Below are 15934 nucleotides of genomic sequence, written 5' to 3' on the forward strand. Positions count from 1 at the left end.
ATATACTACAGGGACAGAGCAGGATGCATCATGAGTTGGCTCCAGCTTATTATATGGATGTAAATATGCAACTCAGCATGAGCACCTAAGTACATACAGTATACACTGTTTTTCACAGAGACACCTATTTGCCTGATGCACACCCCTATTCATACTTGCCTACATTTATATTTCTGTTCCCGGGAGATGCCCGGGTAAAACAAGCAGGTGGGTGGTGATGGGGGGCGGGGTCTGATGATTCACGTTATTAAGCCCCGTCCCCTCGCGGAAAAATGCTGTGATTGGCTCAAATTTAAATAAGGGGTGGAGCCAAATTACGCAAAACATGACGAATCACGTCATTAAGCCCCGTCCCCGGCAAGGAGACCCGCGATCTCTGCGGAAATTCTCCTTATTCTGCCCACTTCACTAGGAAGTGGGTAGAATGCAGGAGAAGTGCCTACCCTGCCGGGGGTGTGGGGGGTTACCCGAAAAATCGGGAGCCTCCAGCGAATTCCAGGAGGGTAAGCATGTATGCCCCTATTGTGCTTTTTTGTCTCTTAAAATAATGTGTGTTTTAGCAGCATTTAAAGTGATTGTAATCGCTAAGCTTTTCCAAGCTTCAGTTAGAAGCCATATAGCCATAATAGTAAGTCATGATGAAATTTGGCACAGAATAGCGGAGCTTGATAAATCAGAAGTTATCCTTATCATAAGCCAACAAAATGTAAATCTAGCTAAAATCAAATCATTGCTATCTTCTTTGCCTGCATACTTGCTAACATTTTTCAATATTTCCCCGGAGCACTTTGCTGTTTAGACAATGCACCTATAGTATGTAGTAGGTTGTAGGCAATACTGTCTTGACAAACCTTGGAGCACTACAATCCCCATTTTACATATAAAAACCTGAGAGAATAAGTAGAAATAGTATAAATTACATCTAAATTACAGCAAAATAGGAATGATATTGTGCAGTTGGTGAACACTGCAAAACAGGGATAAGTCATGGGGGCTTACTGTCTGTAATAATTTGCAACTTGCAGCTGCTGCGGGCACTTCTGCGAGTCTTCCCATAATTTTAAAGCAGCAATCATTTAAAAGACAAAACCAGCTTGGTTTTGTCTTTCAAATGGTTGCCTCTTTACAAATATGGGAACACTCCAGGAGTTCCCGCAGCGACTGCAAGTTGCAAATTATTACATACAGTAAGCCCCCTGTCTTAACCACACCCTCACCCTGATTAGCACTCAGCATAAGTGTTATTCTGATCTTATTTTAAGCTTATATAAATCAATATAGTGGTCAGTTCCTCAAGACCCCTCTCAAATTAAAAATTACATGGAAAATCTTCTTTTTGGCTATATATCAAGAAACAGTCACCAGGTCAGAAAGAGACATTGGCCAGCAGTGAAGAAAGGAAGAGTACTCTTACTTCTTGCCAGGCTAGTCAGTAGTCAGCCTCACATGCGTATATATTTATATACATGTTTCTTGTCACAATACGTGCCGCAACGATGTAACGGCACAATTTCTGGGGGGGAGGTATGGCCTTATGGTAGTTTCTTAATGGGTAGGGGATTGCTGTTTAGTGCATAGGAGATACAGCACAGCAGTAATAACAGATGGTTCACATGATTCATAGGATTCATACCTATTTATCAAAGCTCCCCTTCTGGTAGTGGCTGTCAGCAGTTATTGCAGTATACTTTACTAGGTATCTCTTGGGATTCATAGGGAAGCCTCTTTATCATGAACAATGCAGTTACATTGATTGATTGAAAAAAAATAGTGACCTCTAGTAATTCCGGAATCCATGAAAATTAAGCTTATCAATGCCTTGCATGCAGCAACGTCACACGAAGCACCTGGTGAAATCGCCAATAGTCATAACTGAGGAAAGGGGGGGTTTCTCTTTGATAAAAAAAGACCCCATAATAGGGATAGTTAATGATCTATTCACAATATTCTGTAGAAATGTTTATCAGCAGGGTAACAGTTGTTATCACGGACTTGTAATCAAATGTCTATATTACTGTATTTTAGGTGCTTTTAATTTACCAGGAGCTCTTTTTAGTTGAGAATTTAATAAAAGCTGTTTCGGGTTTTATGGAATTAAAAATTTTTTCTGGCAGTCGCTCTAAGAGCATTACAATTAATATTCAATGCGGGCAAATAGAGTTTATTATGGTCATTTTCTAGTGTAGTGCTTTCTATGTTTCTCTTTGTGAAACTGTAGTTTATAACCAACCTTTTCTGTTTTAAAGCAGCAAGAAAAATATCAATCAATTTAAATAGATTTATTGAAGTAGAGGTAAGGCATTCTCCAAAAGAAAACAAGTCAGAGCTGGAAATGATTACCAGGTTTTCTGCTATGCTTACCATAAGACATGAGTAAATATTATATACAAATATATAATGGTGAAGTTATGCCTGAGCTGTGCTATAGCAGCAATTTTACATAATAATAGTGTATATTGGTAGACTGGTCCCTTGGAACTAATTTTGTTTGCCATGTTTTTACAAGTGCCAACTGTGAAGAGATTCATATAAATCCTGCAGTACAAATCGTTGCTATAACAACACAATGCCATTACAAACGCATCTACTAGATGTCAATACGATATAGTCCTGTAGCATTACATAGTAAACAAATGGGAATAATCCATTGGTAATTGCATGTAAACATTTGCAAAATATGTTGGGATGAAGGCAATTCTGTAACCTTTTACACTAAGGAGTATTTTATATATATTTTTTAAAAATGGTCCTACTTATTTTGTGAGAGGGACTAAAGAAAAACACACACACACGCCGTAACTAGACGTTTTTGGTGCCCTCAGCCAGTATGAGCATTGGCGCCCCTCATAAGGAAAAATGGGGTGTGGCCCCATAGGAAAGGGCATGACAAATCTGATTCGTCCCGTGCGATGATGAAGGGGTACAGATCCCGTTGTACCACTGTTATCCAGGTGTCACTGCCAAATACAGTGTGAAACCAATGGCTGCACAATAATTGTGCAGTATAACTCACCAGCTCTAGATGTAGGAGAGCACTGGTGAAGCTGCACCAGCAGCACGAATTGTCCATCAGAACAGCCGTGCACTAGCCTGGAGCCTGCAGTGTAAATCACCAAATGAAGGTAATGAAAGAGAGCTGTTTGTAGTGTATATGCAGCAAATATCAGTGACGCGGAGGTCCATATATGTATTTTAAATCACACATTTCTTAGCAATCATATCTAGGACTTGAAGCCAGCATTTCTCACCTTGACAGGCAAGAAGGTTCTACTAAGAACAGGAGAATATGTGTACCTTCAGTTACAACCTCCTTTATTTAACACACACATTTCAAAGTACTGTCAATAACCGGGAGTTGAGCCCATAACCTCTCACATTGCAGTCAGACACCTTACATATGTGTATGGTGTCTGACTGCCATGTTAGAGGTGATGGGTTTGAATACCTGCCAGTATTTTGAAATGTGTGTCTTAAATAAAGGAGGAGGTTAGATGGAGGGGGAGTCGGCCAGGGAAGAAATAGGGGTGGCCAGGAGATGCCAAGGATCAAAGAAGAGGAAGCTACAAGTGAGAATGTTTATAAACAGAACATTGACAGACTAACAAACAGCGCCACCTGCCCTGCAGTGCCCTGTGCCGTTGCACAAGTCACACCACCAGTGGAGTAACAAGGGGAGTGCATGTGAAGCACCTTGCCCTGGGCTCCCCGGCAGAAGGGGGCGCCACCGGATGAAGACTGCGGCTGAGGACAGGTAGGCTATACCATTAATTCCTACCTAGGCCACCAGGTTGTCAGGCATTAGACACGTGGAGTAATTAGGGGGGCGCCGTTTATACCCTTGCCCTTTGCACCAAATCCCCTAGTTACGCCACTGCACACCACCCTAGTTAGGAATCGGTATGAAATACCGATTCCTGGCAGCGCCTGGACGACAAAAGCAGAGTTCCCGGCAGTGGAAGCTCGACAGCGCTCCCCGTTCGTCGCTAAGGTAAATATAAACTAACCCAACCTAACCCCCTAACCCTCCTTAGGGGTGCCTAACCCTAACCTCCTCCCCAAGTGTCTAAACTCTAATCCCCCCTCTAAGTGCCTAACCCTAACCACCCCCTTCCCCGCTGCCTAAACCTAAGTCCCCTGGGGAGATGCCTAACCCTAACCCTCCCTCCCCCTAGCCTAACCCTAACTCTCCCTAAGTCCCCCCGGGTGCCCTAAACCTAACCCCCCCCCCCGCGCGGCTGTCTGCTCGCAGCGCCCGGCATCCCTTTGATCGGGATGCCTGGCGCCTGTCTCCCGGCATCGGGGAAATGACAGTAGGAAGAGATGCTCTTGAAAAACATGAAAGTAGATAGTTCAACAGTGGCCTTATCTTATTAACAAAGCATTTTCTTACCAATGGTGGTAAAAAAAAATCAAATTAATTAAAAGTTGTAATATAATAACATTATAGCTGTCCAAGCAACATTGTAAAATCAAAGGTTTAATAAGAACACTGCAACTTCAACTTCATAAACAAATTGAATCACCTAAGGCTAGGACTACATGAGTTTCAGAAAATCAATGTGCGTTTACATGGTTTAAAGCAAAAATCAAAGTAGATTTGTTCTCTATTTCAATTAGTATTTTGTGCCAAAATCGCTAAAGAGATCCTGGTAGGACTATTCATTACTACGGAAGAGATTAATTGCCTGAACTTCATGAAACTGTTTAAAAGCTTTGCACAATTGAAGATTATTGCCATGTAAAGTGATTAAAAAATCACATGTGGCAAATAAGATATAGTGGTCTATTCATCTTCCAACTCACTGTGAATAGCAGCGGTGGATATTAAATACAGGAGCAATTCAACATTACTCCCAGTGCAGGGACAGCTGATCCAAAAATCAGCTCCCCGCGATACCAAAGTAGCAGCAAAAGTTAGCACTGCAGAGTCTGACCTGGGTTTATGAAAACCGACATTCTATGGAAGCGTCCGAACAGGGGTGGAGCGATCATTCTTCGCAACCCCTGACTTCCTTCCCATAGGAAGGCGTGTGGAAACTAGCATTTCCACATGCATAAGGATCCATTATCTAGATCAGCGGTCACCAACCTTAATTGAGGTGTGAGCTACTTTAGCAAAAAGAAACCTGAAGAGCTACGAAAATTGTAGGAAAAAAAATCTGGCTAATAACCGAACAACTGATGGTCATTCAATGAAAATGAAAAAAAATGTTTCATAGAAAATAACAATGCATTTAATTATTACAGTAATATTGTTGTAGTTTGTAAATAAAATTTAAGCACAGGCGCATTTCACTGTTAACTACCGGCTTCAAGGAGGTACATGCAGTAGAGGAGCAAAAGATAAAGGCAGGGCTGCTGTGTGATTTTCCGACAGGGCTGGGCTGGAGTCACTCGCTCCCCTGTAGCGTAGACGCCGTGGGTGGAACCGTGCCAGGTGATTGCTGTAGAGGCAGCGGCAATCACCTGAAGTGCTTACCTGTGGTTGCACCCATGGCGTTGATGCCACAGGGGAGCACACATCAGAGGTCACTTCATCCTAGTTGAGGTGGGCTACCAAAATCTACTGGTAGCTCGGAAGCTACAGGTTGGCGACCACTGATCTAGATGATATTCAAGAAATGGAGCTGGGTCATTTAAAGGCGTTTTCCTTGTCCTTTACATATTCATCAAGAGTAAGTACAGGGCCAGTACTAGCGCTTCCTCTCCCCTTGAAAGTGGCGTCCCAATCCCTCTGATGTTCTTCAAAGTGGTAATGTGGGGATGTGATGCTAAACGTTAACATTATAACCAAGCACCATACTCCTTACTTGGCTACTCTCCTGGAAGGTGTGGACGGCTCCTTAATTTTCGTGTAGTCCCTTAAGAGTGGCCGGTTCAGTTGCATACTGCCCACTTCCTAGTGACCTGCGAATCGCAACATTTTGGCATGATGGGGTTGAGCCTAATGACGTGACTAAAGTGTTATGCTGCATCTGTTCTCCTGGCTTCAACAAGAGAGGAGACTTTGCAAGTGGGTAAGTATATCATACTCCCAATCTATCACCAGGTGTGCCAAAGGAAGGGGGGCTGGCGTGGGTACTAATTACCTGGGTCTGGGCTTGTTGGAGGGGACCAGCGGGGGCCCATGTCTGCTGCCTCCCCTCCATTCTTACCTATCAGTGGCAGCAGCCTTTTTCCCCAGCCCAGCATACACTGCTCCACCTGAATCTTCTTCTGGTTGAGGCGTTGATAATAAACAGAAGTATGTATGGTAGTGGCAAATTGAATAAAATACAGCCACAATGTCATCTCACTCTTTAAGTTAGATAAATGAGTTTAAAATGGGAAAAGAAAATAATCAAAAAGTTAAAAGAAATGTAGAGGATTGTCTTATAGTGTTAGAAAGCTTGTCTTTTATTCATTGCACTATACATAATGCTTCAACTGGCACTCATTATGGGGTCTATTCATCATCACTTAATATCTACAAAAGCAGGTGAAAATTAAATTTTTCACCTACTTTTGTAAAAATTAAGTATCGGGGCCATGGCATAACTAGGTATTTGAAGGCCCCATGCACAATTTAGTAAGGGCCCCCATGTACCACCCTATGTTACAAATTTATAACATGCAACTTTGACAAGGAAGATGGGCCCCTCTAAGCTCTGGGCCCCATAGCAGCTGCACCCATTGCACCTGTGGTAGTTATGTCCATGATTGGGACCATTCATTATAAACGTAATGCAGGAGATATCATTGACATCTATTGCTTACCTTTCACCTTTCATCAAGCTCTGAAAATACAATATTTGCACAGCTTGACTGCGGGAGCATTCACCATTTTCAGATGGTATTGCTCCAACACCCCCACTCCGTCTCTGTGTGAAGATGTCCTGGGATGTGAAGGAGTCCCGGTATCACTGCACCCCTATCTAGCTCCTTCCGCTGGATGCCAGGGGTTTGTTCGCTTGCGTGAAGCCTAGTTCATGCAGGTGCACTAGCACTGCTGAGTCAAACTCGACGGTGTTAGGTTTCAATGCTACTGAAGTAGCAGTGAAGGGGATCGCAAAGACAGCTGTTTTTTGTATCAGCTCTCTCTGATTATGCATTCATATCGTGGGCAGCCCCGCAGTATGGATGCTTGGTTTATCACAGAATCTATCATTCAAAATAAAGTAGATAAAGAAACAGTCCATTGTCAGCAAGTTTCACTGCTTAATCAACATTTTCAGGACACTTAATATCCCCTTATAAAGGTATGTCAAAGCAAGTGTAGGCTTCTAGGAATAAGCCCAATGATTAGAACACTGGGCCTAATTCAGACCCGCTCACGAGCATAGGATGCTCGCAAGCGTGTCGATGGTGCCCTAATGCGCATGTGCACGACTGAGGGAGCTCCGTCGTGCGCATGCGCGAGACCCGCATAGCGACAGCCAAGCTGTCACTCCGGGTCTCGCATCAAAGGGGGCGTGCTGTCGATGGTGACTGACAGCATGCCCCCTTTGGTGGGTGTGCCGGGGGCGTGGCTGCCAGACGGAGGCATTCCTATGGGAATGCCTACCGTCTGGGTCCGGCCCCACTGACATCACTAGTGATGTCAGTGGGAGTGATTTTGGCTCTGATAGAGCCAAAATCACTCCAGGGCTTGCGGCCACGAGACCCTACCGCTGGGTCCCGTCGCAAGCCCGATGGTTGCGAAGGTTTTGACCATCGCGACCATCATCATGGACGCTCGCAAAAGCTGTGGGTGGTAACCCACAGCTATGCGAGCATCCAAGAGGCCGCTCCATTTTTAGGTAGGAGGGCCCTGATTCAGAGCGAGCACTCTGGTCAGAGCGTCCGGCTCTGAATCAGGCCCACTGTGCACAATTGCTAAAAAAGACACATGACACTTCTTTCAGATACTTAGGTCATAGTGGAGTATTCAAATCTTACCCATGTAATGTGCATAATTCTTTCATTTGGGGAAATATATATTTTCATCCAATCATTTTTAATCCACAAATCTTTTAGTTTTATTAATTGAATCTCCCTTGCTAAGTGGTTTATATGGCTAGGACCAGTGATGGAACTTGCAGAGGCAGTGGAGTCACAGGCCTCTGAGTGCCAGCTGTCAGGGAGCAGGTGTGGTGACAGGGGGGGTACAAGGGACACACAGATAAATCCATCTATAACCGCTCCTTGCACCCTAATGATCACTGCAGCAGCACAGATGGGGGTTATGGATGGATCTTTGGGGTTCTAGGAGCCGCTGTCTCTTGAATTCAGGCATCACCGGTGGCAGCTGGTGCAATAAAGTTTTTTCTGTTTATTGCGAGTCACAAAAAGAAGGTGGGCTGGCTGTAGAAACAGAGGAAGGCTGGCAGGAGAGATGAAGGGGGCTGGAGAGACAATGGGAGGATTACCTGGAGAGATAGAAGGGCACTGGCTGGAGAGACACTGGAGGGCTGAAGGGACAGAAGAGTGCTGGCTGCAAAACACTGGGGGACCTGGAGAGACAGAAGGGGTTGGCTGTAGAGACACTTGGGTGACTGGAGAGACAGATGGGGGCTGGCTAGAGAAACGCTTGGGGGTTGGAGAGGCTGGCTGGAGATACACTGGGAGGGTGCAAAAAAACAGCAGGGGCTAGCTGGAGAGACACTCGGAGAGCTGAGGAGACAGAAGGGAGACACTGGGCGGCTGGAGAGACTGAAGGAACTGTCTGGACCTTGAGAAACACTGAAGTGCTGGAGAGACAATGGGGGGCTGGAGAGACAAAAGTGGGCTGGCTGGAGCAAGAGAGACACTAGGGGCTGGAGAAAGAAGGGGACTGGCTGGAGCTGGAGAGACATTGGGGGCTGCAGAGACAGAGGATGCTGGATGAAGATGGAGAAAAACTGGGGAGCTGGAAAAACACTGGGGGACTGGAGAAACCCTGGCATGAACTTGCCTCTGAGCACCAGGCATAAACATACACAGGCTCACAGTGATCTGGTCCAATCAGGTCACCCATGTACAGGTTGAGTCTCCCATAACCAAAATTTTGGGACCAGGGGTATTTTGGATATCGGAATATTCCGTATTTTGGAATATTTGCATACCATAATGAAATATTGTGGGAATGGGACCCAAATCTAAACACAGAATGCATATATGTTTTATATACACCTTATACACACAACCTGCAGGTAATTTTATACAGTATTTTTAATAATTTTGTGCATCAAAAAAACGTTTGTGTTCATACTTGAAATTCATTTGTTTCATATACACCTTATACACACAGCCTGAAGGTTATTTTATACTGTATTTTAATAATTTTGTGTGTACATTGAACCATCAGAAAGCAAAGGTTTCACTTTCTCAGTCATGCTAAAAATATTCTGTATTTCGGAATATTCCGTATTTTCTGAATATTTGAATATGGGAGACTCAACCTGTACTTGTAAAAATGTAGTTAAAATGACATCAAGACCTACTGTATATATTATATTACATAACTTTGACCTACTAAAGAAATAAGAGGTAAGCTTGTTACACAGTGATGGGGATGCAGGTGCATAGTGAATTTTTTCCAGTGTTCTCTTGATAATAATAATATGAGAAACACAGGATTGTGCACCATAAAGCAAGCCAAAGAAATGCACACTACGGGGACTAAAGGCATCATGGACTCAAAGATAATGAGAAGAATATTTCTCCTGTATTCCCAGTGCTTTTTGTCTCAGTACATTAATTCCATTTCCTGCAATTTGCCAGTTTTGGACTGGGGCAAGAAGGACTCACCAGGGAGAAGGCAGTGGTAGTGTGTGTCCAGACGGAATCAGTATGCATGACCGCCAGCCATAGGCCGGCGGTTCAAATCCTGACACCGGCAAACCGACAGCAGTGAAAATCTTGACAGGGGATTTAGGTAAGTATAGCTAACCCTACCACCCCCTAACCCTCCCTTAGGGGTGCCTAACCCTAACCTCCCCCTAGTGCCTAACCCTAACCCCCCCTAAGTGCCGAAACCTAACCCGCATGTCCCCGCAGCCCAAACCTAAGTCTCCCGGGGGGGTGCCTAACCCTAACCTCTCCCAGGGGGTACCTAACCTTAAACTTTCTTCCCCTAGCCTAACCCTAACCCTCCCGGGGGGTGCCTAACCCTAAGTCCCCCCCTAACCTAACCCCACCTGTGCCCGCCGCCCGGCTTACCTTCGTCCGGTATGCCAGGCGTAGGGCTCCCGGCATAGGTATAATGACAGGCGTTGGTATTTCGACGCCTGTCATAAGTACCCTGCTGGGATTTGACAGTCGGGAAGCTGGCGGCCGGCATTTCAACCGTCAGCTTCCTGACTGCATCCCATCCAGACACCACAGAGGCCTGCAGACACCATGGATACTAAAGTACATGGTCTGTTCATCCTTGTTACTGCTCTACGAGGTAACAGAACCTGTAAAAGAGTATCAATGTAGGGGGTCTATTCATGAAGCAGTGGAAAGCCCTTTATCAGCGATAGCAGGGCTTTTCACCGCTTCGTCCTATTCACAGAAGGGGTTACCGTGGAGAAATCTAAGATTCTAAGGGGCATATTCAATTAGCCGCGGGGTTTATCCCACGGCTAATTGACGCGCTTGACGGGATTCAATTAGCGGGGATTCCACGCGTGGGTGTCCGAGACCCCGCGCGCGAGTCCCCGCTGTTTAATTTTACCTCGCACCTCATGTAGGTGCGAGGTAAAATCAGTGTGAGGCCGCCCTATTTGGCCTCGCGCGAGCAATATTAACACACTGATTCCGCAGTTCTCGCGGAATCTGTGTGTTCTCGCGTGGAAGTCCTGTTTTTTGGGCGCGGGGAAAAAGCTATTCTATTGAATAGCTTTACCCCGCGCCGCGGGACTTTCACCCATCAATTACTCGCGGGAGAGCTCCCGCGGGTAATTGAATATGCCCCTAAGAGTCTGGATCGCTTCCACATACAGTAGTATGGGGGAAGCAATTCATAAAAGCATGGAAAGCTTAGCTTTCTGTTTTGCTTCTACATTTTTTTCTCCATCGTAGGATGGCATAGACAGGCTCCTGAGGGGAGAAGAGCAGGGAAGACAGCTATCTCCCTGCCTTCTCCCCGCCCCCTTCCCTGACACCGGCCAATCAGCGCTGCTCAGAGAGAAAGTGGTAGGGAAAAACTCCCCTGCTCCCTGTGTGTTACAGGGACGTTCCGGAAAGTATATGCCAGGTCACATCACTGTTGACTGGCCGGGGCCTCCACTGCCGACTCGCTCTGCCCTTACCCCGCCAGCGCTGTCCTGAGTGACCCGGCATATGCATATCCTGGGTCACCTCTGCTTCACTAGCCGGGGCCTCCGCAGCTGACTCACTCTGCTCCCACCCCGCCGGCGCTGTCCTGTGTTTAGATTAATGAAGTGACCATATACCGGGTCACTTCAGGCTTCAGATAACCTGGTGCCCCGCCAACTCTCCGACGGTGGAACTGCCCGGGACCTGCTCTGCCTCAGTGCCCCCTAGAACCCACTGGTATTATAGTAAGGTGACCCACATATACATATGCCGGGGCATCCCCACTTGACTGCGCCCTTGCTCTGCCACCCCTACCTACTTTCCTCGCTGCTGGCGAATACGACCTAAAAAAACCAATGTCACTGAGAACAATGAGAAGACAGCAGCGCCGGACCACATTTTATCGCATCGCTTCGCAACACAGGTAAGGGTACGTGAATTGCTGCTTAGGTATAGATTGCATCGAACTGATGTGATCTATAGTGAAAAGTAGCAATTCTGTACCACACTTTTTCATGAATAGACCCCTATAATTCGAGTTCACTGTCTGAAACCTGACATAGGAAGAGGAAGTGGGGCCCTAAGGCAGTGAGGCCCACTGAGGATTTCTCCTGTACTCCTATTGGCCAATCCGACCATGAAGTTTACATCAAGCAGAAGGTGGGTAATGTTTATTAAACATCTTTGGTGACATAACATTTTTACACCATAATCTATAAAAGAATCTTATTTTTGGATATAAAGAATGTCCTTTATTTTATTCCTTTTAAAAAGAATTGAACATCTTATAATTGTTAATTGAGCTGCAAAAATATGTAAAGAATGACTAAATTATGTATAATCTTGACAGTAATGTTTTTTTGTCAAATTACTTAAGCCAAGTTCACTTTTTACTCATTAACATAAAAGGGTATTGAATGGTGGGTGCTACACTGATGGAAAAAATGGCAATATAACATTGTATAACAGCATATTGCACTACAACATCGATTTTCCTGTGTACTGTGTACTTCTATGGTGTGTGAGGGAAAATTAGAGATGTTGGTATCCATTAGATGCCAGCATTTCAACTAGCCAAAAGACGTTCATGGACATAGCTGAGAATTTAATTGCACCCATAGATTGAAGTCTGGTTACCATCTGATGCCTGTAACTCTCAACTTAAGCTCTGATGCATCAAATTCCTGATTTTCCTACATATGTTGTGTAGTCTCCTAGTAGACAATATAAGGATAATGATAAGGCAAACTAAGGGATTCATCCTGGACATATTGCAAACTGAGCCTGTTCCCAATGTAATACCTGAGAGACTTAGAACATGCAGTAATTAGAAGCAATGCACGAATAGTGCTAAAGTGGGTGTAGAGTGTTAGTGTCTAAGCTTTATCCCGACAATTATGTACTAACATTGCATTTAGCAGTATACTTGTCTAGACAAAGATATAGAATGAAATCAAATATTAGATTTATTGCTATGTTTAATGCACATTTTCAAAGATCCATAGTGAGTGTGAAATGAGTCAGTGGAGAACCCATACCTCTACAGAATTGGTTTACGTGACCTGCAGTAGGTGTCAACAGTCAATACAGCCTTTTAACTGTGCAGACGAGCTATTATCTGTGTTGCACAATGGGTTATCTGACATCAGCTATGTTCCTGTAGTTTTTGCCACTGACAACTGATTTTGGCAAACTACTCATTTAAAAGCAGAAGGTTATAAATACACTGTCGCACTGCTTTGGACATACTGGGGAACTACATTTTTTCCAAAAGCATAGTCAGGTAACTACTATAAAACTACTCACCTAGAAACAGGAGTAACATAATTGCCTGGAAAAACTCCTGAAGCCCCGGTCCGGAGTGATGTGCCTTTAAACCAACCATCTTGGCATTTCTCAGTGACTCTGTACATTTCCCCTTTCCGTAGTTCCAGCTCATCATTCTTTTGTGGCTTGTAAGCATACAGGGCTAGATATCTGTAGAATCCAACATTAGAGATTACAAGTTCTGATTTCAGGGTAAAGACAAAAAATCCATTCCCTATATAATTCAGACTGAGATATTCCTATTCAATAAACTGATATATAATTGCCTGTAAGCTTAATGAAAATAAATCTAAGTGGAATTGAAATGAACAGTCAAACACTCAAAAAAACAGGTGATGGCTCTATGTATGGTCATCAAAATAGTTTAACTGAACAATTCCTACATCTAAGCTAAAGAAAAAGGGTTTTAGCAGTTTCTACACATCAAAAAATGAGTATACAATGGAGAAATCTCAGATTTCTCTAGTGGTGCCTCTTTTCTCTCTCTGTAACACGGCCAAAATAACAGGCTATGGCCGCAATAAAGGCATTCATGTGTTAAAAAAATAACTCCATCTCCAGATAGCAATATGCTTACTTACAGGGTCTGTAGGGCCTTACAACGTAAATAAACAGGAACAGTATAAACACAAAAAAACTCTGTGACTTACAGTACAAAACATTGCAGAACATGGACAAGGTTTATAAACATTTCTGCATCAGCAGTCATAAGACCAAAACAAGCAGCAGGAAGGTTAGTGCCATTGTTGGCAATAAGGAGATGATAGTATAAGTGATAGAAGGAAAAACACAAGAGGGAAGAGGGCCCTGCTTGTGTGAACTTACAATCTAAAGGGGAGTGGAAAACAGACAGGAGTGACACAGAGGGGAGAGACAGCGAGCAAGGAGCATGGAGCAGTGGGTTAGGATGAGAGCTGGAAGGCTTTGATAAAGAAGTGGGTCTTGAGAGCCCATTTAAAGTTTTGTAGAGAGTGAAGAGTCTGATAGGGAGAGGGATAGCATTCCAGTTGTAGGGACCAGTGCGGGTTCTTAATATCCAAACTCTTCTTGAGATTTACTGTACTATGCATGCGCAATGCTTTCCTTCGTCATGCACAGTAGGGAAAAAGATACCATAGCATAATGGGCATGTGCTACTTTAAAGGATTGCACATGTACACTATGAACAGGGAATGTGCTTATTAGGCATACATGGCCTGACTCATGTATGCCCAATATTTTACATTAGAAGGCCGGTCTTTCCCGTCAGCTGATGCCAGGGGGAGAACTGTATTGCCGGAGAGGATGTTTTTGCAGGACCTCTATTGCGGGTACTAAGTTGATAAATAATGGCACCATAAAATTCTGTATCACTGCGAAAAGCAACAATACTGAATGTGTTTTAGTGCAGAGAAAAGGAAGAGCTTGATAAATATACCCCTAATTAACAATTAATTTAAAAGAAAATAAATTATAAACATTAAAGAATAGTTTCCCACTACTAAGAAGTGAAAAATCTTTACTGTATAACCCTTCCCTAAATGTCCACTCTATGTTAAACAGTTCAGATGAGTCACAACTTCCTCCATCAGCCTACCCTCCAACATGTCCCCTTCCATCCGGTACAAAATGCTCTGCTCCTGGGCTTCCCACCTAATTAATGATTGCAGACACCTGTGTTGAGCTAATTAATAGATGAGGCAGGTGTATCACCACTGGTGGCTGCAATCATCAATTAAGAGAGGAATCCAGGAGCAGAGCTTTTTGTACCGATGGAAGGGGTCATGTTGGAGAGTCTGCATCAGTGGTGGAACTTCATACAGTAGCAAGCACCGTAGCCAAGGATTCTTTCTGCTAATTATCAGCTCATAGCACAGGAGGGAGCAGGGACACACAGTGTAAATGGCCCTGTGCTAATGCTACAGACAGCATGCAGCCCAGACTACAAAGACTTGGTGCTCTAGGCTACAGGCCCCAATATTCTGAAGGTACTTTCCTCTCTGCAGTAGCGCCTGACACCTGGAGGTGAGTTCTTCCATTGCCTTCAGGAGTTACACCACTGCCCTTTCTGATAATATGTCCAAACTGTGCACTATGATCTGCTAAAATCTAATCACTGTACAATATTTATGGTACAAAAACCGCAGAGGCAAATAGTAGAGGACATTGTTGTATCCTAGAGCCATCGCCCTGACTCTCAAGCATTTCTATGAAAGTGCATACCACATACCAGTTAATAAACTTCCCTTTTAACAGCTATGTATTAAAACTGACTTTCTGTTTTGCAAATGTTAAATTTTTTCTAAAGCAATCTAATGCCGGCCATACACGGTGCGATATTGAAACGTCACAATGTGTTTGTCACGATCCAGTGCAAGAATTTCTCTGTGGAGGATGGTGAGCCGAGGGGTTCAGGTGACTAGGGGAGTGTCTAGACTAGGTCTCCTAGTTGCGGCCAAACCCAGGTTTGGCTAGACCTGCCCAGAGGCGTGGAGTCTACCTCACTTGGTGTTTTCTCCAGTGACCCCTCCAATTGGGATTTGGTTTTCAGCTGCACCAAGTGAGCAGGTCGCGGCCCTCTGGACAGGTACCTGGGAATGGCAGAAGACCGGAAACTATAATGAATGCAATATGACTGGAGGTGAATGGAATGAATGAACTCTGGAAATGGAACTGAATGCTATAACACAGGCAATGACTGGAAACAGTTAAGTATGCAGAAAAACACAGACATATACTGGGGATTGCAAAGGCAAGAGCAGAGAGGACTCAGGGAATATATGGGAATGCTAGAAATGATTGGAGCTGATTACCAGAGACAAGACGCTGAGCAAAGAACACAGACATATACTGGAGATTGCACAGACAAGAGCAGAGTAGACTCAGG

At 44.3% G+C, this 15934-nt stretch overlaps 1 protein-coding gene across 3 annotated transcripts in view; it reads right to left on the reverse strand.

Annotated features, from left to right (window-relative positions):
• Nucleotides 1-15934, reverse strand: part of SH3RF3 (SH3 domain containing ring finger 3) — a 554601-nt gene that overhangs the window by 79589 nt on the left and 459078 nt on the right. For 2 of the 3 annotated variants that reach the window (XM_088445962.1, XM_088445964.1), the window contains one exon: nt 13048-13218. The exons of the other annotated variant lie outside the window; for it this stretch is intronic. In XM_088445962.1, coding sequence (XP_088302088.1) covers nt 13048-13218 — 171 coding nt within the window. The remainder of the gene's footprint in view (nt 1-13047; nt 13219-15934) is intronic. 3 annotated transcript variants of the gene reach the window in all.

The sequence above is a fragment of the Taudactylus pleione genome, unplaced genomic scaffold (assembly GCF_031769625.1).
Source record: "Taudactylus pleione unplaced genomic scaffold, aTauple2 ptg000391l, whole genome shotgun sequence".
NCBI classification, from domain to species: Eukaryota; Metazoa; Chordata; class Amphibia; order Anura; family Myobatrachidae; genus Taudactylus; species Taudactylus pleione.